This window comes from Carassius carassius, chromosome 20 (assembly GCF_963082965.1).
Source record: "Carassius carassius chromosome 20, fCarCar2.1, whole genome shotgun sequence".
NCBI classification, from domain to species: domain Eukaryota; kingdom Metazoa; phylum Chordata; class Actinopteri; order Cypriniformes; family Cyprinidae; genus Carassius; species Carassius carassius.
This window is the reverse complement of record NC_081774.1, coordinates 13,780,186-13,807,213: the sequence shown is the minus strand read 5'-3', so window position 1 is coordinate 13,807,213 and position 27,028 is coordinate 13,780,186. Positions and strand designations below refer to the sequence as shown.

The window sequence follows — 27,028 nt, the reverse complement described above, 5'->3', positions numbered from 1 at the left end:
TAGCTAAATAAATGATGATACTTACGTTATTTGAGAAATTCCGTAAAAGCTCTCGACGAAGGCGTGATTTGCGAGTAGCTGACCGACGCCTGCTCTGAGTTGTGAGCTCGAACGACGTAAAAACGCTGATGAAGGCAGAAAACAGAACTAAAAACATCGCTCGCAGTTGGTGCAGTCATTTCCAATATGGCGCATGTAGTATGTCCGGACTCCATTCATACTACCCGTATTCATACTATTTAGATTGTACTTTTTTAACGGTCGTGAAGTACGTTCTAATTTAAATGTAGTACCTACTCACATAGTACGCGATTTCGGACGGAGCCATATATATATATGTCGCTCTGTACTATAAGTCGCATTTATTTAGAACCAAGAACCAAGAGAAAACATTACCGTCTATAGCCGGGAGAGGGCGCTCTATGTTTTCAGTGGTAGACTACAGGAGCACTGAGCAGCATAGAGCGCCCTCTTGCGGCTGTAGACGGTAATGTTTTAACTTTAACTTCAATCGTAAAGAGGGAGAGTACAGTCAATCGCTTCTGTGTCAGTCATTGTCGTCCTGAGCTCATTCTTCACTCGTTTAAAAAAATAAAACTTTCGATCCCTGGAACATTTTGAATTTTAGCTAAACGTCTAGCGTCCTTGTCTGTCTTTAACTTTCTTTTTGCAAAACCACTCAATTGACGTCTGTCCATTTTGATTCATTTTCTGTAGCCGTTAAAATATTACACATTTGCGCGTACTTGTTGTGGGCCAACTCAACTCAACAAGATTGGGGACGGAATGGGGGGGGGGGGCTGATAGTGGTCATGTAATCTTTATTTATTTATAATTTATTATTATTGTTGTTAAGTTAGTGTTCATAAACGAGTTATGTACGGTCTTTCAAGAATTTCAAGTTAATAATAATACAATTTACAAAAAATATTTTTAAAGCTTGTGTTATGTGGTGCCCCCCTAGTTGTTGTGAATGGTTGGTGCCCCTGGGCACTGGCCCAAGTGCCCTTATGGATAATCCGGCTCTGCTTCTAGATACTTCCACTGAGAATTGAGGCCCAGTTTTCTAGATTCTAGAGAAGCTTCTAGAGTCTAGAAGCGTCTTTCTTGGATTAATGAGGTGGAATATGGGATATATTAAGCAGTTTAAGAGGTTACAGAAAGTGGCAAGTCTTGTGACTGCCCAAAACCCTACATTTGATCTTTTTCAGCAACCAGGCATATGATGTGTTATCTCAAGAAACAACACATTCTAGAATATTGTGCACAACCAGAGGAGCACAGATTCACCATCTTATCTGTTGTCTTAAACGAACACAACAAAGCCTCCATATTTGGCAGGTCCAAGTCAAAAGCTGTGTGTTGTAAGAATAGAATAGAAAGAATAGTGTTGTAAATCTGTCACATAATATGTCTGAGTGCTGGTAGAACAATCAGTAAATTATTTTCTGACATTGATATTTGTGGCCAAGTTACACAATAGTGTCTGCATTAGTCAAAATGAAGATGTGCTGTTAAATCACTGCTCGAGTAATTAACAGCTAAATGCCACCAAGCATAAAGTAACTCTGTGACGACATCCTTATCTGTAGACTGTATGTGCATGCCTAATTGCTTATATTCATTTTTGATCTGTTTGCTTTTAGATCATCATTAGATCAGTGATATATCAAAACGGCAATTCACCTTTAGCATATCTGATTTCCGTCCACAGTAAAATACACTGTGTGATCATAAGTAATCATACAGTGCTGTCCAATTAAACTTTTCAGGATCTTTACAAAGTATACAATAATATTAATAATATAAATAAACCATGATCATATTTCACTATAGACTCTAGACAGAGCTATCTAACATTATATGAAGATTAACGGACTTTATTAAGGATTAAACTCACCAGAAAATTCCTACTGATATCTGACTATGCAGTGTGATTAATGCTGTTCGCTGCAGAGGGAAAAGATGTTTTGCTTATCTTTACCTGAACTCTTCTATTTATACTAAGTAAAACCAGAGACGAACCAATCAATGCATTTAAAGGTTATGACACTTCAAAGTGTAACTAGCTTTTGTTTAGCCGTTCTTAGTACATAGTTACACATATTTACATTATTTTTGGAATTTATATTTATTAACATGGTACACTTTTTTTTATGTTTTTGAAAGAGTCTTCTCACCAAGGCTGCATTCTTTCAAATAAAAACATACACTAAAACCCAGTACTATTGTGATATAATTTTTATATATTAGAATGTAATTTATTCCTGTGACGTAAAGCTGAATTTTCAGCTCCAGTCATTACTCCAGTCTTCTGCATCACACAATCCTTCAGGGATCATTCTGATTTGGTGTTTAAGAAACATTTCTTATTATCATCAATGTTGAAAACTTTCCCAAAACTGATGAATATTTCTATGAAAATTGTGATGCAGTACTTTTTCAGGTTTTGATGCCAGTTTAAAACAACATAATTTATTATTATTATTTAATGTCCTTGCTGGATAAAAGTATGAATTACTTTAAAAAAGACAGCAATCTATTGAATGGAAGTGTATGCTAATTGTGTTATGCCATTTTTATAGTTTTACTTATTTTTAAGAACAAAGGTAAATATGGGTAAAGGTCAATTTTAGGTAAAGGTGAATATACCAAAGGTAAGTTTGATAAGTGTTATGATGTATATCACAACGTCTGTAAGTCTCAAGGTTTAAAATCACCCAATGCGTATATAACAATGAAAATTGGCAACAAAGATGTGGTGTAGGCCCATATTCCCCTTACTTTTCTCATTAGCGCACAATGTCCTTGTAAAAGTGCCCTCTCTTCAGGGCTTGTGACCCTGAAAATAGTATTTTCTAACCTCTAATGAGAAACAGCAACGTGGGCCACCGGTATGTCAATCTTTGCTAAGTCTAAACGCACCTGTTTCTCATAAACCTATCTGGACCTGTCGCGCTCCTCTAGTGCCAAAGACCTGGTGGTTGGCACGCCGAGGGTGAATTACTGGATCTGAGAGCACGGAAACCTCGGAATTCATATAAACAGTAATGACAGAACATGCGATGAAAACATTGCTTTAGTATGAAATGATACAGATCCTCTTTCCTCATGAAAATGTACCATGAAAAGTTGCCAGATTTTTACTATATTGGATGTCCTTTAAATGCTGGAAGTTTTTAGAATCATTTTGTTTCATTTCATTAAGAACAGTAGCGACTATATGGTATTTTGGTTGAAACTGTGGTTACCATGGTAAAATTTGAAAGTAAGGTGTCATTCCAAAGGTTAATAAAAAAAGTCACCTGCTCTGGCAAAAAAGCTTGATACTTATGAGTGCACATAAAGTCGGTTTAGAGCCCAGCAGTGCAGCTATAATATGTTGGCGATTTTTCTTTTTATGTTAGTGCTTAGCCTCGTTAAGTTGGAAAAACATTTCTGGCCAGTGTGGTGCTACACTTGTGTGGTGCTGCGGATCACACGGTTCTGAACAATCCAGCGGGATGTCAAATAATTAATCACGGATCCCTGTGGCAAAGGGATTTAGAGAGAAATGCAAAGAAAGAACAAAATGAGCTGTGTGCTTATTAAACCCGAAGGGAGCAGAACAATTGTGCAAGTAATTTTGAGCAAGTCAACAAACGCAAAAGAACTTTCACTTGGCAGCCCTGGGATTCAGAGCCAATACACTGGCATACCTAGACATTTATTTGAAAAATAGCACCATAATTGATTAAGAAAAGATCCAATAACTTTATATGAAGCACATATACAAATCTATATAATCATGCTAATGTTGTTGTCATATAACAAATGATATTTGGTGTTGGACATGTTTTATTACATTAAATGCATGATCAACATGATATTTTTGAATGCATGATAATCTTTTTAAATGGAGAATACTGTCCCATTATAAGGGAGGAACTATCAAAATGGATTTTGCTTTTAACAGCCTATTACAAGCTTTTAAGTCTAACTTTAAATTAAAAGTTTATGGCCTGGTTTCACAGACAGGGCTTAGACTAAACCAGGATTAAGCCATATAAACGTGCCTTAGAAAAAACATTACTGGTGTGCATTTTGATACAATATAAAGGCACTGGTATATTTTAAGATCAGTCAGAGCAAGTTTCTTTCATTTGAAAGAGCTCAGACTTAGATTTTAGTCTGGCATTAGGCTTAAGCCTTGTCTGTGAAACTGGGGGGGATGTAACGTAATTTTTACTGTAATGAATAATTATATAATGTAATTATATTATTGTGCAATTATATAAAGCTTAAAGGGATAGTTCCTAAAAATGAAAATTCTGTCATCATTTACAAACCACCCACTTGTTACAAACATTTAAGAAAAGACTTTGTTACAAAAGACATTTTAAAGAATGTTTGTAACCAAACAGTTGTCAGTAGTCATTTACTTCGTATTTTTCCCAAATGGCAGTCAACGGCTACTGTTATATGTCATCAGGTTGTCCCTATCCCTTTAAAACACTTCTTGCAGTGAGATTTCTTTGTTCACTTGTTTATCCACTAACTACAGAGAAATATGATATTAGTATTTTAGTTTTGAGAACAAAATTAGCTAAATAATTTGAACTTAAGAGGGTTGTGAACTAGATATTTGAAACCAACACACAAAACCACTGCTAGAGGAAAAAACTCATTTCTGTAATTTAACTTTGTACTGATATAAAGTTTTCATTTGTCACAACTCCAGTCCTCACTTTATATACATTATTCCAGCTCAATAGTGGACATAAAAGTGTTGATAAAGACTTTTTTCTACACTGAAAGGTTGTCCCATGCTAGATTTTAACCCATGTTAAGTCTTGATAACAGTGGTGAAGATCAGTGCAGAGTAAAAAGGTATTTAAAATGCTGAGCTTTTGGGTGATCACAATCACGTAGTAATTTGAGTAGTAATGTTTCTACACTGTTTCATTACAGATTAAGATTTTACAGCACTCCAAGCTCAACAAAAACTAACTCGTGCAACGTGTAAGACCCCCTCAAGTGCCAAGACAAGAGCAAGTTTAACTCCAGATGCGGTGCGGCACATTCAGATTTTCAGAGAAGAGGAGGCTGCCGCTGCTGCTGCTTTTCACCTGGTTTCCCTTTAAGAGATTCAGTACACGTAGAAGACAAGTGGACTAACAGACACCATACGGACTCCCAATTTCTCTCTGGTTCTCGGGTTGCAGCCAAAAGGCAGAAAAGGAGGCATCCTCACTCACCTCGAGTGTATTTCCTTCGCGAACACGTTCTCATGGACAGAGAGAAAAAGTTTGCGTAGCCTACGACTCATTAAACATCGTGTCCACGAGTTTTTCATTTTGTTGTTGAAGTTTTTTTATTTATTTATTTATTTTTATTTTTTTTAACGTCAGTCACAGGGATTTAGAATATACACATGTTTCAGGTGGAATATTCGCATCTGTGAAACTTTAGTGGAAGTGCGCGAGCGCGGAGATTGATGTGAACTTTTGGCACGTGACGGAACGGTGTACCTCAGTTTTACCACAATGAAGGGTAAGCTGCATTTCAAATGATCCACTGCTTACACATTTTAATGCACTGTCTTTTTAAGAGAAGTCTCTTGAGTCTCTCCACGCGTCTCGCTCTTCAGTTTTTCTGCTTTTCTTTCTTTCTCTTGTGAGAGGAATGTGTGTTACTCCAGTGCACGAAACATCTGGTTGCGATTAACTGCTCATAGTGTCTAGGTTGGCGGATCGTTTGGCTAAACTGTTATAAGACAGCTGAATAGAAGGATCTACACACAAGCTTGTGTTGCTGACCCGGCTATCGTGTGGGATGTTCAGTGACATTGCTCCCTTTATCTTAATAAACAAATAAAAAAAGCAATAAAAAAATGTACAAAATTACAATCAAAATGAAACATCTGGCAGGGTGTGAAGATGTGTCTGTAAGGGTTGAAAAACTTGTGAAATCTCATTTCTGCAAAGTTTCTATTAAATCTGATAGACTTCAACGTGTTAATGTTCAACGTGTTTGGATTCATTATTTTTTAATTAAAACTATTAAAATAAAATAAAAAGTTTTACACAAAAAGGAGTGAACAGAACTTTAGAGAAATATAAAAAGTAAATGTTAATATTATGTTGATATTAAAATAATGTGCACTGACATGTGATGAATAAAACAGATATAGCCAGTTTTCTAGAAACATCTTTTGATTCTGCATGAATTAGGTCCACCCTTATGGACGCAGCCATATTGAGATCACATGATCATCTTTTTTAGTTGCTTCTATAATAATGTTTATTTCATATAGCTATATTTTAGGCAGTTCTTTTAGTCAGGTACTTTGGAAAAATGAGAATAAAAAAATAAAAATAAAAAAAAACAGAAAGAGAAACCGGGACAAAAGATAAACAGCTTCATTGTTAATTAGCCTTAGAAACAAAATTGTTTTATCCAGACTAAGTATAAACTATTATATTATTGGGATGAATAACAAAAATGTAATGAGTGCAGATTTAAAAGTGGCATGTGCTCTTCATTCTAAGTTACAGTCATTTGTGCTGTGGAAATAAAGGTTCAGGATTATTTAATTAAAAATGAAAAAGGTCCTCTGTATTTTCGGAGGTTGTTGAAACTTGGGTGTTCTTTGAGCCAAGATGTTTTCCATCTCAATTGCACACCAGAATTTAAATGTGTGACTCAGAGAGCCACTTAGAGTAAAAACAACCCCCACATCTCCCCATCCTGTCTCATTTAGCATGTCCAATGGCCAGATGTTCCGACAAACACAAAGCCTTCACATCACATTTTTGTGCCTTAAGAGTTACGCAACATTGACCTTCTTCTTATTTTCTAACCAGAAGGCTGCCATCTAGTGGACATTTCATAGTAAGTATTGTGTGTGTGTTCCTAATGGAACTGGAATTGAATGCAGTGCTATTAAAAATAAATACTTGGGCGAAAAAAACACTTCTCAATGTGTATCTAAAAACAGGAAGTTGTATTTGTTGTCAATGTTTGTGTCAAAAAGTTGGTTCCTGTGGGTTGACTGGTTGGACTTCAGACAAGTAAAATAACTCTTTTGGTTAGCTAAATGTTTATTTACCATAAAATCAATTCAAAGCATTAACATATTAATGTTTAGAAAACAAACTAATAAGGGTATTTAGACCACACACAGTGAATTGTTGTTCCCCTGAGTAATGGTTTTCCGCAGTCTTCTGTGATACTCCTCCATGCATAACATTTTTAACCTTGAAAGTTTTATTTTAAGCAATATTTCTCTTGCAATGTCAAGTTTCTGACTGTGGCTTTGTAAAAATGTTGTCTTTTGGGTGTGTGGGATTTTTGTTCCCTTGCATTTCCCAGAGTTTTGTTGTTATTTTCAGCTAAAATACTGAAATAGCTGTCAGCATCGGTCTACAATTCTTTGTCCCAAGCAGTTTATTCCCTGGTTATGGGTTGTGTGTCTGTCCAGTTGGATGGCTGGACCTGAGGTCACACTCTGTGTGGTTTCTAACAGACTGTTCCCCCCCCCTCCTCCGGTTCTCACTCTGGTTTAGTATCAGAGTGAGGGGGAGTGGGTCCAACTACAGAAACATGTGTTCTTTCTTTATTTTCTCTGGCCTTGGACAATGACACATAAAACCGCCTAGAGTCACCCCTCTCCTTTCCCATGAGCATGGTAGCCACATGAGAGAGCACTCCAGGACAGGAAGAGGAAGTAGAGGATGGTATCATTTAGTTAACCAATGAATGGACCATCCTGGCCAATGTTATTTCAGCAGTCAGATTGAGAACACATGATTTTAATCAATTCCAAATCTGATTGTTATGTGTTTGTTATTTATCTTAGCATAATATACTGATCTTGTTTCTGAGGAAGCATGATTATTTTTTTGGTGTTATGACATTTCAGAGCTTGTTGTCTGTGCCTAGTAATGTATAATATGAATATTTCACTAATATATATAGGCCTTTATATAGAAAACATATTCATATTGTCACATTTGTTTGGTGTTATGACATTTTAGAGCTTGTTGTCTGTGCTTTATAATCTATAATATAATATTTCACAAATTTCTCCAAACTTTTAAAGGGCACTGTATGTATATATATATATATACATTATATTATATACTTGTAGTAACTTACATTAGAATCATATAGAATATAGATTATATAAATGAATATTATTTTAGGACATTATTTGATTAACAGGCCTGCAGCACTTGCTATACTAATTTCATTGTCATTTGTTACTTTTGCAGACGACTTCACTGATGAAGAGGAAGTGCAGTCTTTTGGCTACAAAAGGTTTGGTAAGTGTATTGCAGTGCAGTCCGTTCATAATCAGTAGATGTGCTTCACTGTTTTCTCTTCATTCTTTTGCATATATTAGCTTGGATGTGTTTTTAGTGTTTGAAAGGTGCATTGGATTCTAAATTATAGTCAGGAAAGCAGATTATAAATTACACAAGGTCATGCCCTGGTGTGCACCGCAGTTGTTTTCCCCTCTAAACATGTGCTTTTATCATTCACCCAGCAAACGTATGTTTTAGTGAACAAATCTGGATTCCTCAGTTCCTTCTCTGCCTTTTTATCTTAAAGGTTTGTATTTGATCATGCTAAACTTGGAATATGTTTGAATGGTTTGCCTTCTTAGTTTACAGTCCCATATTTTACATTCTTGGTGTAACATTGGTGTAAAATTTAAAATCTCAGATTCAATTTATTTAGACAGTGCATCCACTCACATGTACCGTTGTGACAGGTGATATTACAAAAATGATGAGCCATTGTCTGCTGGAGGAATAAATGTATGTTCATTAAACATCAGCCCTAAATCTCATATCTTGTTCCTTTTAAGAAGTGACTTGTTTAATTTACCCAGTGTATTTCCAAGAGAGGCCTCCAACAGTAAATCACATTAACTGTGTAATTCGATAGTTTATTACCTATGCATTAATGCATTTGTAAATCTATAGTCTTTGGTGCTCCAGAAAGAGGTTTCAGGTTTCTGGCTGAGCTACCACCTCCCATCTAGCACTTATTAAAGCAGCGTGAGTTATTTCCCAGTTTGACTTAGAATTCATTTCATGCAGAGTAATAATGTGCCATTTGACTACTGAGGTAGAGGAATGAGTTGATAAAGGGCATGAACACTAAGAGTGTAGCTCCTAAGAGTGTTTGGACTCGAGCCCACAGTTAATTTGTCACAGCAAAAGAGTGGTGTACTGGGTGAATTTGTCATGCACCTCCTCTGTTTTAAATACTTCAGTGAAGTGTTAAGAAACTTTACCCGAATACAGGTGATTTAAGAGGTCTATATTCTATACTTTGGGTTTAGGGTTAAGGCTAGGGTTAGAATGCCTGCTTTGAGCCTAACTGGATTAACACTGTACACACAGTGAAAATGAATGGAAGAAAGGTATGTAGTGGCTGTAGTATATCATCTGAGATGTTGAATGTTTATTTGGTCTAGAACACATATTAGCTACTACAGACTGAAAACTATTGCTCTTTCTGAAATCGCATGGTGTCTAGAAGGTTCTGTGTTTGGTTTGGAACTTGCTTTGAGACCTTTAAAAAACATGGTATACCAGCACTATTTGCGTTGTTTCCTTATTTTCCAGAACTGTAGTCTGATAGTATACAGAAACGATACAGCCTGCATCTACAGACTCTAAAATCCTGTGTTTTGGTTGTAGCTTGTAGAGTTGCTGATGTATTTCTTGTAATGCAGGCTAATTTCTTGGCTTGACAACAGTAACGTGGGTGTAGGGAACGAGTGAGAAAGTTTGTTGAAGAATGTGTTACTGTGCTGCGTCAGCACAAGTGTGTAGGGCTGGTGGATACATCTCAGTGGATACATTGCATCCCAGCACAGCCCTTTTTGCTGAGTTAGTGCATTCGTGGACAGAAAGTGTTGGAAACTATTCTATAACTATAACTCCTTCACACTGTGGCAACATCAATCAAATCAAAGCTGTCTGTTTTGATCTGTCACATAGTTTGATTTTAACACATTTTCACTATTAAGTTCATTATTTTCCCCTTTACTCAAAATATCAAAGTGCTTCCAGATATTTGGCGAAAGTTACTCTTTATCCCAGTGGAACAGAAGAGATCCTTTTTACATTTTCTAAGCCGTTGACATGGAAATATGTTTTTCAGTGGTTTTCAATGCCACTGGGAACGATTGCTGGATGGGGAATAAAGAGATGTAAGGAAATACAGAAAGAAACTATTTTCAAAGAGAAAGCAACATTGTAAAGATCTTCTTTATTGCTCACTCATAAATCTGATGAGGTAAATAATGGTAGGATGTGGGGTTTTTTTCTACTGCAAATGAGGCCATTTCTTAATCAGTACTTTTGTATCATCTTGTTTAGTTGTATATTAGTGTGTGTTATATTTTTTATATTTTAAAGGTGCCATAGAATGCATTGATACAATATTTTAAATAGTTTTCTGATGTCCCCAGAGTGTGTATGTGAAGTTTTATCTCAAAATACCCCACAGATCATTTTTATAGCTTGTTGAAATTGCCACTTTCAGGGTATGAGCCAAAATTAGCAGTTTTTGTGTTTGTCCCCTTTAAATGAAAATGTGCTGGTGCTCCCATCTCCCTTTTCAGACAAGTGTGGAGCTTCAAGAGCTCATGCTTGCGGCCATACCACCAGTGTTACAGTTTAACTAGTGGTGACCATGTTACTGACCTCACATTGCTTCCAAATGCAATTTTTAACTACCACATTGCTATTTATGATTATTCTGGTAGCACGTGAAGACAGCATTAATGAAAACAGGCAGAGACAATGGTAGCTTTAGCAACATTAGCCTTACATAGAGCCAAGAAGCTCTTTTGGAAAACAAATATGACACTTGATACTTACTTTGTCTGGAGTTTGATACTTACATTGATACTTGATACTTACATTTGAGCACAAAGGGTTGCCATCAACCCCTTTTTCAGAAGCATTTTTTGCACAACTCCAGCGCTGAGCTGACCCTCATTTGTGAGGCAGTCCAGTGTAAAATGTTAGCACAAAAGTATAGGACTTTTCTGGGACATTTCCTTCAAAAATTAAATGTAACCACCATGTCCTCAGTTGTCTATGGAGACTCCTATGTTCATTGGTGCATCCCAACACACAACACTTTTAATGGCTCTTTGGTGCTGACATTGTATCTCCAGCAGCTACAGCAAGAAAAGAGTGTCACAAATGGGCGGAACTTTCCCCGAGTAATGACGTCATAGTAGTAAGAAATCTGGAACTGCTCATGTGGAGAGACTGTTTATGATTTATTGAGATTATATAACAATGAAGAAATAGATTTCTGACCATTATAGGCTGGTTGTTTTCGCACACTGAGACCACACAACTGTGTTCAAACACTTTTTGAACTGTGTTAAAAAAAAAGGTGTTAAAGGTGCCACAGAATGCAAAAATCAATTTTATTTTATTGAGAACATTCGTTTATCTTTCAGGGTATAATTTTTTTTTTTTGTATTTGTTTAAAGGCATAATTCTAATTAAATTTAGTGAGGTTTATGTTTAAAAAACAGTTAGAAAATGTAAAAACATGACTCTAGAACATGACTAGAAATTCTGTTTTCTCAAATTACTGATTAAGTAATTTGTGTGTGAATTGTTTACATGTATTGTTGTAAAGATGCATTTAATATAGCATGTTTGAGTCAGAGTGATTGTTTTTCATTTGTCTCTGGTTTATTTTTACTAGAAAAGATTATGTTTTTAGAGTACTTGTTTAATGCACCCCCTCCCCTCCAGGGTTCTACATGCATTGATGTTCCGTAATGCCGACATGAAACATAACATGCTTGTGTGTTTTCAATATGCGTGCAGAGACCAGGAGGATGGAGGTAGATGGAGAAAGAACATTTGTCTGTCCTACATCCCACAGGGTCTGTGGGGTAAGCTGTCAGGGGGGTCTGGAGAATTTTATCCTCCAGGCCAAGGAGGATGGTACACAGCTCTCCAACTGAGAATAGCCTTTTTTTCTCTCCACTCGATGCACAAATGACTACTTCCCAGCAGGAGGTTCATGGCACGGACTGTAAGGATTCTGGAGAGGGTTTGGGTCAATGCTGGGTCAGGCTAGTTGAATTTGACTCTTTAAAGGCACCTTTGCTTAAGCTTCAAGTGGTGGAGACACTTTAGAAAGGAGACATAAGCAGCTACACAAATCTGAGCTGAACAATTCTGTCTAAAACAATGTAGTTTACATAGTGACAAGAAAGATTTAGAGTAAATCTCGCTTGTTTATGGTGACTTGACTTGTTGTTGAAGGCCTTGACTAAATTCATGTTTCTCAGTAGTCAGGCTTTTGTATGAACAGATCAGGAGTGGCGGGTCTCGTCGCATAAACAAGGACTGCTACCAAATTTCTCCTTCTTCACTCTTGACAAATAGATATAAATTCAGCTTGTAAGAGAAGCCATCTGTTGGGCTGAACTGTGTGAGGAGAACGGGTCAAGTTAGCATCCATCCAGTCTTCAGAGATGCTCTTACCCACTAAAACATTCTGTCATATAATACGGTGTCAAACCTAAATGATGGATGGATTCTGTGCCTTTGCTTGCAACTCAAGGTCTGGCATTCATTCAAAAACAATACATATCACTGATGGAGACCACCTCTTTTCTTTTGGCATTACCAATAAAATAAAGGCCCAGAGTGCAGCGCAGTGTCTGATATATTAATGAAAGTCTTTTTGGCTTCCAACTCTGCCAAAATCAACTCTGCGCTTCCTGGCCTGAAAAAAAAGGTAGAGTGAAAGAAAGATGTGTATTTTTCTTTGCTCGACTCGGAGTACTACTTACCGACAATCCGTTTTGCAGAAATGGCCAAGACAGAGGCACAGTGCTTTTGTTTCTGAGCCTTTGATTACTTTGGCTGTCAGGACGACTGACGCACGGTATTATTCTTGATCGGGTTACCTTTTTGACTTTTTAATGTATAATTTAACTCCGATACGAATACATAAATAATAAATTATTGCGAAAAAGCTAGAGAAATTCTTCTTCTGATGGCTGATGTTTGGACAGTAATTACTTTGAACTATATCACAGGGTATTTTTCTTCATGGTGAGTGGTGCAAACTAATCTATTTCATTTTGTAGTTCATTTTTTATGTCTCCAAATGTAATTAGTGTTTATATTTTGTTTCTTAGTCACTTACACAATGGGTGGAGTGGCATTGTTTGTCCTAGTGTTTGTTGCTCTTTGTTCTGTTACGTGACAAGCATGTCTGGCATGGAAGTTTATTAAAGAGCTCAATGGGTTTTATTGGCTGCGTAAAGTGATGAAGCTTGTGAGCACTCTTCTGGCTTATGTCAGGCTAAGCTTAGTTGCTGCGGTAACGAACAGCCTTGATTGCTGAGTCAGGATCCAGGCCTTGTGGTGGGCCACCCACTAGCATGAACCTTTCCTGCTCCAAACCCCCCAACCCACACTTCTCCCATCAGCGCAGATGACTGCACCCCTGCTAGAACATTCAATACACAATAAAGAGGTTAAAGGAACAGTTCACCCAAGGAATTTTTTTAAAGACTCTTTACCCGGTCCTCAGTGACCACAGCTGTCAAGCTCCAAAAAGAACAAAAAGCACAATAAAAGTATTATGAAAGTTGTTCTTGCAATTTCATATAAAAGTCTTTTGAAGGCATATGATAATTTTGCACGAGGAACCGAGGTACAGCACGACATTCCGGGCCCTTGGTGGCCATCATTATGTTTTATTTATTTGTAATATTAATGGAAAAATCTTTTTAAAATCCCATGATGTCATTATATCTGTCATTTTTGTCATTTTTCACAAATAAATGTGCTTTCTGCTTGCATCCAGAATAATAAAAAAAAAAAATAGTTCCTCTACACAGCAACATTGTGACTAACAATTTGTTTCAGTTCTAAACACAGGCCAGACACAAGCTTGATTTGTGGAGATTATCAGTGAATATTAACTTAACTGAAAAAAATCATTTTCATTAATTGAAATAAAACTAAAATTAAATAAAAATAGATAAATAGACGAAAAACTTTAACTTAAAATAAGTTAAATTACTAAAACTGAAATAAAATAAATTAAAACTAAATATAAATAGTAACTAATAAAAATGACTAAATAACAAAAACTTACGGTACATTAAAATGAAAGTGAAAAATTTAAATATAAAAAAAAGCTCATTCAAAATAATTATTATTAAAAAAAACACTAGTCTGTATCATAGTACTGACCTACTTTTGATTTATCCATCCAAAATTTGGTAAATTATGTGACATTCTGTCTGCGTTTTCGAAATCATAGGCCCCTAGATATTTTGAAGAATGCAGGTATCCAAACAGCTGATGGTCCCCTTTTACTTAGTATTTCTTTCCCTACTATGGAAGTCACTGGGGACTAACAACTGTATGGTTCTCCAAAATATCTACCTATGTGTTCAACATAAGAAAGAAATGTATACAGGTTTGGAACAAGGTTTTTCTCACTTTTTTGAGATTGACAGTCCTTAGTTGTTATATGGCAAAAAGACTGCAGAACAGGTCTTAAAAAAATCTACTTTTGTGTTGAATGGAAAAAAATAATAGCATATGGATTTGGAACTCTATACGTAGATAATTAATTAATTTACATATTTGTATGAACTGTCTCTTTAAGAAAAGGAAAGACGAAAATGTTTCACAATTCTTAATTGCATTAATGCCTGTTGTGTTTTGCTCTGTTTGAATTTGGATGAAGAAATTGTTGACTCTGAACTGTGCCATTCATTTCATTGAAGATCATTGTTTAGTGCTATAATTTACACTATTCAAGGGTCTCTTTTGACTTTTTGTTGCCAAACATGTTCTTTGGCAAACACCCTGACAAAATGAGATCATACCTCTGAGACTTCTGATAATAAACGAATGTCACTCCATAATTATGCACACAGAAAACAGGAAAATGACAATCCCTCTTCACTGAAAGTCATAATTTTTAGCTGACATCAGAGGCATATTGTAAATCAGCATATAATATGACTTTGCTCTGTGGTCACCCTCTTATCACTCGCTTGTTATGTTTATTGAAGAAACTTGTACATAACAATTCAGTTATCATTCGATGAAGTGTCTCTAAGGAGAGGTATGAACACATTCATCCAGACCCAAAAATAATCTACACTTGCTCAGAGGGCCTTTACCCCCCTTTTTTCTCTGCCATGAAAGTTCAGGGCCAGATTCCAGAACATTACAGTGTTCTGTTCTGAATGAGGAGGCTGTTTTGAATCTCCATGGATACATTTAGATGACATCACAGTACTGTCAAGAGCAATGAGCCGTATTGAAAATCAGTTCAGGCAACAGTGGGTTTGTGGGAGGTGTTCTTTTCATTAGCCCCAGTGGTGTGCCCTCCTCTCGGTTCCTTATATAACCATTAAACCTTTATGTCGTAGTATGAGTCCCTCTAGATTCTCTTTAAAGTAAATGTTTTAACCTTGAGCTGTTAAGTTTAACTGTGTATGAATTCTGCTTTATGTTGCATAATTATAAGTACTACATACTTAATATAAACAGTACTGTATACAGGGGCACCTTAAGATTTCCAGAGGCCCGTGGGCTACAGCATTACGATAGGTCCCCCTTCCGTAGATTTTTTTTTTTTTTTTTTTTACGAGCCTGTAACAGTTTATACTACTATTTCAGCTATTAAAATAGTTCAGTTTTGTATGTAATGGCAAAGTAATTATATTTAGTTTATTTTAATTTTTTATGAAAAACTTTTGGAACATATTTTGTTCATTAAATATACGTTTTTGTTTTTTAAAGTAACGAACAAGCGGCCAGCGGCGGACAGTGAGCTGATCATAGCCTATGTTTGATCAATTTAACCTTCTCAAATCATCACAACATGCCTAAAATAAAATCTATAGATATAAAACACGTTAAATAGTTTGAGTAGAGAGTGCAACCTAAAGTGCGCTTTGCAGGATATGGAGGTGCCAGCAAAATCACTTGCATAGTTTTGTTTAGTTTCAGTGGCTATGCCATTATTTTTGCTCATAAAGGTAAGAGTAATACATCATTCATAACTGTAAAGGGTTTACTTGTATTACTGTGCACTCACAATATCAACAAAATGTTGTGCTTTTATAAAATAAAGAAAACAAACATGATGTGCTTTCTGAGGTCTCGTCTTGAACAGGAGAACTTCACAAAAATGAACCGAATCTCAGGATATATATATATATATATATATATATATATATATATATATATATATATATATATACGTATATGTATGTATGTATGTATGGTTATCATGTCTGTGAGGCATGTATTTGCTATATGTCATGTCTGTGAGGCGTGTATTTGCTGCGGTTAATTTTTGTGAAGTTCTCCTGTTCAAGACTAGACCTCAGAAAGCGCATCATGTTTGTTTTCTTTATTTTATAAAAGCACAACGTTTTGTTGATATTGTAAGTGCATAGAAATATCCTGTTCCGATCCTGCTCGCCATCTCCTCAGTAGATGTGTCTCTAAAGAGAAGTGCATCTTTGCGAATTAAGAGTTTTTGATTTGTTTTATTTTGTTAAGTAGTAATTTAAAGCTTTATATATATTTGAGACATTATATATATATTATTACAACATTGAGACATGCACACAGAATAGCGCTCATTCTAGGCTTCTTTACTAGCGCTTTGTGCATTCCGCGCTTACAGTATATCGGTGGAACATACCAACTATACAAACTGTGTTGGGGAAACCTAAACTGAACCATTCAGTACAGCGTCACTGAAAATTTGTGTTTAAGTTTGTTTAGAGAATTTTGTTGACACTGCTGCAAACTCCCATATCTACAAATAATTCTTTGAAAAATATAATTTCCCAGCAGCCAGTATGCCCCTCCCAATGTATGTTCTTCTCTCATTTGTATTAGTTGTTTTTAATGGTTTATTTAGCTTTGTTTTTTATTAAATTTTTATTTTAGTTCAAAAACTGTTTGTACTTCAGCGTAAACTTTTTTTTTCTGTTAGTTGTCAACATTTGTAATTTACATATTCCCTAATTTACAAATGTACATGTTTTCATCTAATTAAATTTTTTTTTAACTAATACTAATCCTTTTTTTTTTTGGGACAGAGTGTTTGTGCTTTTTCCTTGTAAAGCAGTCAATGTGATTATTTAAATGGTTTGCTAATTAGTGCATTGCTCAAATGAGTTTAGACATTCATCTGGATCATGTATGTCCTTGTGGCCTTATGTTTCTAATGTTATGGGTTAATAATGAGGCATGTGTTTATGCTTTAAGGAAACCAGATGCCGTATAGTGTACATAAGTGTGAAACTATTAATTTCGTTCAGCTCTCTCCATATGGCTAGTTTATTTGAAAATCTTTTGGCATTGGTTGACGCTCACGTCAATACTGTAGCAACTACTGTAGATATGCCAGAAACTGACTACACCGCTTACCACATGCAGATACAGCATCAACACTATAAGATCAGTGTTTTAAAAGCATAAAAATCTACTTGTCTCTGTGTATTATGAATGTATCTTTTTTTTTTTTTTTTTGGTTTATGCTTGTGAGTGAAGGTACTAGAAAGAATGTATCACCACCTGATACTATGCTACTAAATAGTATAAGAAGGCTCAAGTAGGTGAACACTAGGAGTTTGCAATTATAATGTTATTTATTTTCAAGGAAAGGAAGATTTGTTCTTCAACTCAGAGTAGACTAAAAGAGCTGCTGTGCATTTATATTGTGCAATCAAAAATAACAACATTAAAAATAGCATATTGTGTGCTGGAATAAGAAGAACAGGGTGAGCTTGTGTGACTTCACTCGAGTCACTGCCAAAAAAAAAAAAAAAAGTTGAAACATTCTGCACGTATCAAAGCATATGGTTTTTATAGAATCTTTTGCATCAATCACCAAGACAGATATTACATTTACATAAGAAAATGAAAACCCAGTCATGTATGACTTTATAGAGAGTTAAGTTATATGCTTAATACTGTTAAGCCATTGGGAAAAGTAGCAGGGGAAGAATGGATTTAAAGGTATTTGCATTTCTTTAGTGCAGTAGACCAATATCAAGAGCAGAATCCTCTTTTTCAGCTCATTAGCTAGAGGCTCTTGGCTTTGGATTTTGATTTCCTGTCTCAGATTCAGAGTGGGATCTGCCTGTCTGGTTGGCCATGAATTATCTCTGTTTTTGTCTCCACACATTTTCCATACATCCTTTTTATGATTTCCTCTTTAGTTTGCACTTTATTTCTACACTAATACAATACAGATGACTTGCAGGGCTGAATGTAAGCTTATATATGCATGGCCACAGTGTGTTTCTTGTCTTTTCACTTCATTTTAAGCAGCAAGAACAAAATATGCAGAATTTTTCTTGAAAGACGATTGTAGGTTTATGTAGTTCTTAGAGTTGTTTTCACAATCGCTAGCTCTATGTCATCTCATTCTTTGAGTCTCTCTGGATTTCTAAAAGTGCACATGGCCTTAATCACATAAGGAAATAAATGGAGCTGAAAACAGCCCACACGTGTCCCACTGACTGTGCCAATGTCTTAGGAAAGACTTTATTGCCTCTCTCTGAACTCCAGAGAGTATTTTATCCTATTTCTGCCTTTATTTTGTTGGTGATGTCATAAAAAAAAAACCTGTTGGATCCATAAATGTTAAAGGCTTTCTTTAAATTGCTTGCTGTTGTATCAAAACTGCATGTGTCTGATTAAATTTGAGCTGAGACAAGTAAACATACAAACAAAGGCTTCATGTTGTAGCCCAACCATGAGTGCGTAACAATTGTTAGTCATTGCAAGGCATGATTTTCCTCAGTGTATCTTACGGATTTAGTTTTCCGTGAAGATTAAATAAAGGTTCCAGTGTAATGGGCTTTGCTGTTTTAATTGGTCCGCTTCCACATGGATACACCAGGTTTGGTGGCATGTTCAAGCCATTCATAGGCTAAAATATACTACACTTCCTATACCATGGTGGTGTTTTCTAAATGAGCCTGAAGTCAGTAATATAAAGGGTTCTTTGAGGAAAAGCATTCCTTGCATCCAAATTGTAAACTGAGCTGACATTTTAGATGTTTGTTCTTCAGTCCTTGGCATAAAGGGGTGATGTATCAAATTTTCTCTTGCATCCTTTGATTTTTTCCCCCTTTGTGTAATAAGCTCCAGATGCTTGTGCCTTTTTAAAGTATTCTAAGCCTGTTTGCTGTCAAAAAACAGGAAAAAATGTTACTGTTGCATGCTAGTGGTGTGGAGTTGTACAGTTCAGAGGTTTTCAAAGATAATAGTGAAGTAATTTGTCTCTGTAGTTAAACCCCTTTTTTAGAGTGCTTACTTGTTAACATTCCAGAGAGGGGGCTTTTAATGAAGGACGCCGGGGGCATGATGATTTGATCCAGAGATGTGCACCAGATTCACAAAGTTTACTATATCTGATGCTGCACAACTGCAACTGCGTCTTACTTTGAGCGATGCTTCCAGATGTTGGAATAGAGATAGATATCCAGAATATTTTTAACATGACAAAACTCATTGTTTTCTTATGTTGAAATAAACCGGAATGACATGCTACAAGATTTTGTTTGTTCGTCATCTTAAGAGACTGACTGGGTCTGTTGTTACTAGTTGATCTTGTTTGTTAAATTGTTTGCTTTCACGGCTGCCAGTCTGTCATGTTTAAGCATTTTATGGCTTCCAAATTTGAATAGTCATGAAAAAATGGCCAACATGAAATCAGCTGAGGTAATTTAAATGAAATTAGGAAAATATGTATGTTATTATGACAGCTTTTGCACATCCGTTGCATTTACATCATGCATATAATGCTCAGATTGGGACCAGGGTTCACTGTTCAGATTTGCTTAATTTATCAGTAACTCTTCATAGCTTTTGAACTTTAGCTTAAACACTTGAACATTATGAAGCACTTAATTAAACATAATTATGAATCAGTCACCCACTGTAAATGTGCAAACAAATTTGTAATGCCTGCTTGACGCCTCTGTGGTTTCTGTGAAACCAAATTAGTCTCCCTTGGCAGATCTTTTATGATTTTTCAAATGTGTTTTTCGAAGAATTAGGAAAATGTCATTAAAGAGACCATAGGAAATCTGAAAGCTAATTTACCCTTAAACTCTTTTTGCAAACGAGCATATTGAAGAATCACACTTCTATGTATATCAAACCAAAAGTAAACTCAAACATGGACCGCTTTCTGTGTGTAGTGTGGAAAAATGTATTTTGTTGCCATGGAAATTTCCATCACAAGTGTTGTGTTGTATTGGGCAAGTGTGAGTGGGTCTTATAGCAGGTACAGAGGAAAAAGAGAAGTACAGGAATTTTCTTTGAGCGACTTCCTGAGTCCAAATGAAACACAGCTGTTGCACAGGCATGGATGCGGGCCTCAGCGTTTCTCTCTCTCAAACTCCTGCCATAGCTTAACAACCTCATCACACACAGTGTTAAAGCAGTACTTCTATATTCTGCACTCCTCCAACTTTTAATATGATCCATCATGAGATCTGTAGCATGCACACTGTGAAATAGGGATGTTCATTTCGGTTATTTTTCCTAACCGACAATTGATACCGATTATTAACCGTTAACCAACAAGATTGTTTTAAATTAGAATTGAATTAAATTAGAAAGGATCGGTGTCTGTGGCCCATTAAAAATACTAACATTTGTTTCTCAGTGATTAATTTTACATGCTCAAAAAGCAGCAAACAACAGAACATGAGGATTCACATGATCTTCATATCACATCACGGACCTGCACCGCTTCTGCGAGCAGAGTAAAACACAATATAGCTAGGCTATATATAGTGAATAAATAGGCATATACGAGAAATACATTTTACTAAATAAATTAAGAAAATGAACGTAAAACGCAGTTTCGTTTCATTTTTATAGTTTGCGAATGGAAACAAACGGCAGAAAGCGCCATCCTATTTTTCTTTAGGATTATTTTACGCACAAAGATTTGTTTATATTGTGAATGTATGGTGCCCGTAAGGTGACTTGTTCGGTTTACTTAGTTTTGTCGTGGGAACGTATTAATATGTCGTGGCCATGAGATATGAATTTGTGGGAATGTCATATGAACTTGTGGGAACAGCATATTATGTCATGGCCACGAGATCATTTTGTCGAGGTAATGACATCCTTATGTCGTGGGCTCGAGATGCTATGTTGAGGGAACAACATCCATTTCTCGTGACCACGACTTCTGATGTTGAGGGAACGACATGTTTTTCTCGTGGCCTCGAGTTTAATGCGTAAACAAACCTGCGTGACCATAGCAACCTGGAATTATCAGAGATGGAATCATTCATATTTTATTTTGAATTACGAAATTATTATATTATTTATACATATAAAATTTATACATTTACATTATGACATTTTATGTTAATGTCGAGCATTTACAGTACGCTATTATTTACAAAAGTATTCAGAATGTTAAGTAAAGAGATCGAAATTGAAGCAAAAAAAAAAGAATATAAATGAAATAAATAAAAAAAAAACAATAATAATAGGCTTATAATAATAATAATGTACACATATTACGGGGGAAAGACTAACAGTTAATGGACTTACAAGACTGTAGTGATTTTTTAAAAAGCACCATATGACCCCTTTAAAGATAATGTTGGCATGTTTGGTCCATATAGGCTGTACAGTCCATCTATTTGCAAGTGTATTAAGGAGTTTGAACAAAAAAACATCAGGTTTTGATTCAAATTCCTCAAAGGAACCATTCTAGTTCCCATTAGGTTCCATTAACAGTTGTCTTTGTATGTTTGGAATGCAATTCCATTCCCGAATGATGATTTAATTTCAATAGTAAAAACAAAACATGAACAGTTATGCAGACTTTTTAGTTACTTCAGAATCAGACTTCACTGGTTGTGATTTATGGTTTTGATTCACTTAAAAGAGCCAGTTTGTTAAAGTAATTTGCACTGAATAGAATGACACTGATTGCACACTACACTTTTGATTCGCTTTGATTCACCAGTATATTTGAGTCATTTGTTTGGGAATGGAACTACATCGGTTGCGCTCTTTGCTTTTGATTCACTTTAAAGAACCAATTCATTTATTCAGAAATTGGATTACACTGATTGCTCAGGGTTCACTTAAAAGAACCAGTTCATAAGAGTGATTTGCACATAATACAATGACACTGGTTGTGCTATACGCTTTTGATTCACTTAAAAGAACCAGTTTATTTGAGTCATTTGTTTTTGCAATGGAACTACATTGGTTGCAATGTATTCTGTTGATCATTCTAAAGATAATTAGATGGTGTTACTGTACCATTGACAACTACCGCAGGTAACTCCATCAGGTAAGTGGGAGCATATGCAGGAACCATTATTTGGAAACAAATGACATTCAGTTCTGCAATATACAAAAAAGAAGAAAAACTGTTTCTTGTTCCCAGTTGAAAGCATTGCGTGTTTCCCTCTCTGTTGCTTCAGAGCACAAATTTAAACATCTCAACAGATGTTTAGGTCTAAGGACAAGTTCCTCAGCGACCTGCCCACCACCCAGCTCTCTCATGGGGCTTTAATTTTAGCCTGACCTGGATGGCATGGCTGCCACTCCGACCATAAGCTGATGAGTCAAACAAGGATATGAGGCTCGTTGTGGAATGTCTGGAGTTTTTCTGGAGATAGTGGACATGTTTATTTGCTAAACCTCAATCTAAACACAACAGGGGTCCACTTTACTCTTAGCTGCAGCAAAAACATGCAGCATGTGACGAATTTGACGTCACAGTCTGTTATGTACGGTTCAAACTTGCTGTTTGTCCTAGTGTGACACTATTTATATTTGACCATTTATTCCCTCTAGATCAAGGGGAAACAACAATTTGCTCAATGGTAATCTGAACCAGACTGACACAAATCACTCATTCTCATTCAAGACAAGCGTGACTCATAGTCTCTCGCCACAGTAAGCCCTGATGGTGTAGTTCCAGCTTGGCTCATGAAAACAAACAGAGGGGCATTTATTCACTTCCAACATCATGTGGTAAAACACTGTGATCTCTAAAGCTGCTTTGCATGAAATCGCAGAAATTTGTTTGTTTGTTCCTTAGAATTCGGTTTCGTCTTAAAGCAATGTGCCAGTGTTTCAGATGTTTTGTTATGTTAGTTCATGCAAGAATTAAAAAATCATGTCACTCTTTACGTTTGTCCAACACACAAGAAGAAGATTTTTGAACTGAGTTGTAAGATATATAGTTTTTAACCATAAAATTAAAGTCAATGGGGTCCAAAAATTTTTATTATATAATTATATACTTATTTTATATTACAGTATATACATATACATTAGTCAAAACATATTTCTGTCCCACAGAAGAAAGTAATATAGGTTTAGAAAAACATTAGGTTAAGTAAATGCTGGTGTCTAATTCGTTAAAGCAACCAAAGCAACTTTTCTGGTCTTTCCTGTCAGCACTTGATTTGTTAATTAAGATTGAGGAATATGTATTTACATCATGCATAAAAACATTGTAATATTTTGGTGCAATGTTCTTTTCTGTTGCAGGTATTCAGGAAGGAAGTGAATGCACTAAATGTAAAAATGACTGGGCCCTGAGGGTGGCGATTGCTCTTCTGTATGTACTTTGTGCACTGCTCACCATCGCTGTGGCTGTGCTTGGATACAAAGGTAAGAAGTCCTCCTGACATTGACACACACATTTATCTTTTGCAGTGATGTGCACAATTCTACTTGATTGTAGTTTCAGCAAGCTATGCTTTCACACTAAAGAGTGCAAATCTACAAATGTTTAGAACAGGAACCTTGAAAATCTAGAATGTGCCACAAATTAACATTCCCCATCATTTCTGCTCTTCAGTTTTGAACTTTGGCTCACTTTATTATTTGTCCTGACATAAGGCAACCATATTGCACCGTAGAAACAAGTTAGATATTTCTTAGCTCTCAAATGTAGTTAGGTTTTTAAACAACTTTATTCATTTATGTGATATAACTTACATTCCTGTAGCAAGCAGTGTTAACGGGTTTGCAATCAAATATTTTGAAGGGATAACAATATTATATTATACAACAAAGCACTAACAAAAATCAGATAGATAGAAGGATAGAAGAAAGACAAATGAACTTCTACAAAGCACCCCAAATCTGTACTTGAAAATGTTTCCTTGCTTATTTACCTTTAAATGAATGAGATCTGATTGTCCAGAACACGTCTCCATTGAGTCCATGTGTCTCCTCTGGTTCTCTAAAGCCCTAATGCCAACCAGATGAGAAGATCATGTAAAGCAGCAAGTTTCACTACAAACCTGCTCCAGAGGAGATTTTATGCCTTTGCGGCAATTTGCTGTCCCCAAACCCACAGGTTGATTGACAGGGACATTGTGCCATTCTGAAAAGATCATGGTTCCTTTGTTGGCAGTGCCAGAAATAATCTAGTTGCTTTATTCTGTATCACATCTCAAAAAAGTCATACAGACAAGAGATTTTATTTGTACGTTCAGATTTAGTCTAGTGAGTGTCTCAGTGGTGCATATTTAGATCGCATCACTCGTTCTGTCCGCTAAGAGAACCATTCCATTAAACTCCATTCAAAAACAACACGGGTAATACAGGAAAATAAGAAAGAGAGGAGAATGGCAGTGTTGACCTCCCGCTGACAGACTCCCAGTGTGAAAATGACCAACAAGCCTTTGAAATGGACCTCCGTGTTTTGTTTTTCCCCTACAGCATATATTTATTTTGTGTTTGGTTACACAAGCGCAGTCAGGAATGCTAACACCCAAGATTTTTGATGTGTATGAGTTTACTGGCAAGGATAGCCGAGTGCTGTGTGTCTGAATGAAACACGAGTTAAAAAACAGTGAGAGCAAATACACTGGAGAGCGAAGATGATGACTTTTATTTTTTCATTCATGTTTGACCACCAGTGAGATATTCAATGGGAAAAACACTGGGAACAAGAGGAGGGATTTAAAACCATTCCAGGCCTTTGTCAGGATAGCCTGTAAGATCACCTTCTGACTGTTCCAAAGAAAAAGACAAATGTGACAGTTGGTATTTTAATCATACTTTACTTACCAAAAGAATCATGCAGAATACAAAGTGAAAGCGCCCTCTAGTGGCCCACATGAACACATACTCCTAGAATTAAGTTTAATGTGATACAACATTGTATAGAACATAAATGGGCAGGTCATGGTTATGGCAGGTTATATTAACATTTCAGCCCTAAGGCATCTTAAACTAAGGTTTCATTATTGTACAACTCTGGGATGTGACCAAAATCTGTCTTTGAATGGCTATAGTGGTGCCTGCTGGGAATCACCAGAAAGGAGATGCTCTGATAGCGTCTCCTCAAGATCCATTGCAAATTCCTGAGGAAATGAAGTGTCATGCATTTCCCGCATGACTGTGTGTTTGGAATGTATGTTGTATTTTTATACATGTGCACTGGACAAGTGAAAATTCTTTAATCATGTCCACACAGGTCAAAGGGTCAGCATTTTGAAGGAATGCTGTCTCAGAAATACGTATATACGTAGTATACTTGTAGTCCAAGTGCAGACAAAGTCTGACTGGCTTTTACAATATGTGCCCACAGTGGTCCAAAGAATGGATAGTGTAACAGAGGGTATGGAGAATTATGGAGGGAAGATCATGGCTGTAGAGACAGACCTCAAGAAACTTGGTAAGTCCAGACCTGAGATGTTGCAACATAGAAATCACATACATAACTGCACATATATGCACTGTATATAGTGCCGCTTGAAAGTTTGTGAACCCTTAGAATTTTCTTTATTTCTGCATAAATATGACCCATATCATAATTAGACTTTTTAAGTCCTGAAAGTAGACCAAGAGAATCCAATCAAACAAAGGAGACAAAAAATATATACCTTGTCATTTATTTATTGAGAAAAATTATCTGGTGTTAAATATTTTTGAGTGGCAAAAGTATGTAACATTTCTTATAACCTGTGATCAGTCCTGCATAATGGTTTGTAGGAATTTTAGCCCAATCCTCAGCACAGAAACACTTTATCTTTGTGATGTTGGTGGGTTTCCTCCTATGAAAAGAGGAAGACTCTTCTTGCGACTCTGCCATGGACACCATGGTTGTTTAGTGTTCTCCTGATGATGGGATCATAAACATTAACATTGGCCAATGTGAGAAAGGCCTTTAGTTGCTTAGAAGTTAACCTTTGAAACCTATTGAACTTTTACACATCTTGCTTTTAGAGTGTTCTGTTGGTGGACCACTCCTGTGGAGGGTTACAGTGGTCTTTAATTTCCTCCGTTTGTACACAATCTGTTTGACTGTGGATTGATGCAGTCCAAACTCTTTAGAGTTGGTTTTCTAGCCTGATAAACAACATCAGCTCTTTTTCTGAGGTCCTCAGAGATCTCATTTGTTCGTGCCATGATACACTTCCACAAACGTGATCAGACTTTGATAGATCCCTGTTCTTTAAATAAAACAGGGTGCTCACTGACACCTGACAGTCATTTCACTGATTGAAAACAACTCTGAAAAACAGATGGACTTTAATTTCAGCTTCAAATTAACTGCCAATCCTAGAGATTCACATACTTCTGCCACTCTCAGATCTGTAATATTGAATAATTTTCTTGAATAAATAAATGAAAAATGACTGGGTTCTCTTTGTCCACTTTCAGGACAAATATGGATATTTATTTAGAAAATTCTAAAAGGTTCACAAACTTTCAAGCGGCATTGTATGAATAGTTTATTAGCAAAAACTTAGTGTATTAAAATGTTCAAAAATAATGTTTTTAATGTGTTATGTTTTTATTGTTTTACTGCGCAAGTTAGATGTATTTGTTGTTATTTTTTAACATAATCAAAATAATCCAACTTTGGTTTGATTGAGATTAATTGGAATGTATTATGAATAAACATGATTTTTGAAAATTGTTTAAAACTGATTTTTTGCAAATGAACGCATTTATGTCCGCTT

At 36.0% G+C, this 27,028-nt stretch overlaps 1 protein-coding gene across 1 annotated transcript in view; it reads left to right on the top strand.

Moving 5' to 3' along the window:
• The first annotated feature begins 5,302 nt into the window (after positions 1-5,302).
• LOC132096409 (collectin-12-like) overlaps positions 5,303-27,028 on the top strand; it is a 36,657-nt gene continuing 14,931 nt past the window's right edge. Inside the window, exons 1-4 of the mRNA XM_059501740.1 lie at positions 5,303-5,532; positions 8,256-8,306; positions 23,595-23,717; positions 25,651-25,737. Coding sequence (XP_059357723.1) covers positions 5,526-5,532; positions 8,256-8,306; positions 23,595-23,717; positions 25,651-25,737 — 268 coding nt within the window. The 5' untranslated portion in view covers positions 5,303-5,525. The remainder of the gene's footprint in view (positions 5,533-8,255; positions 8,307-23,594; positions 23,718-25,650; positions 25,738-27,028) is intronic.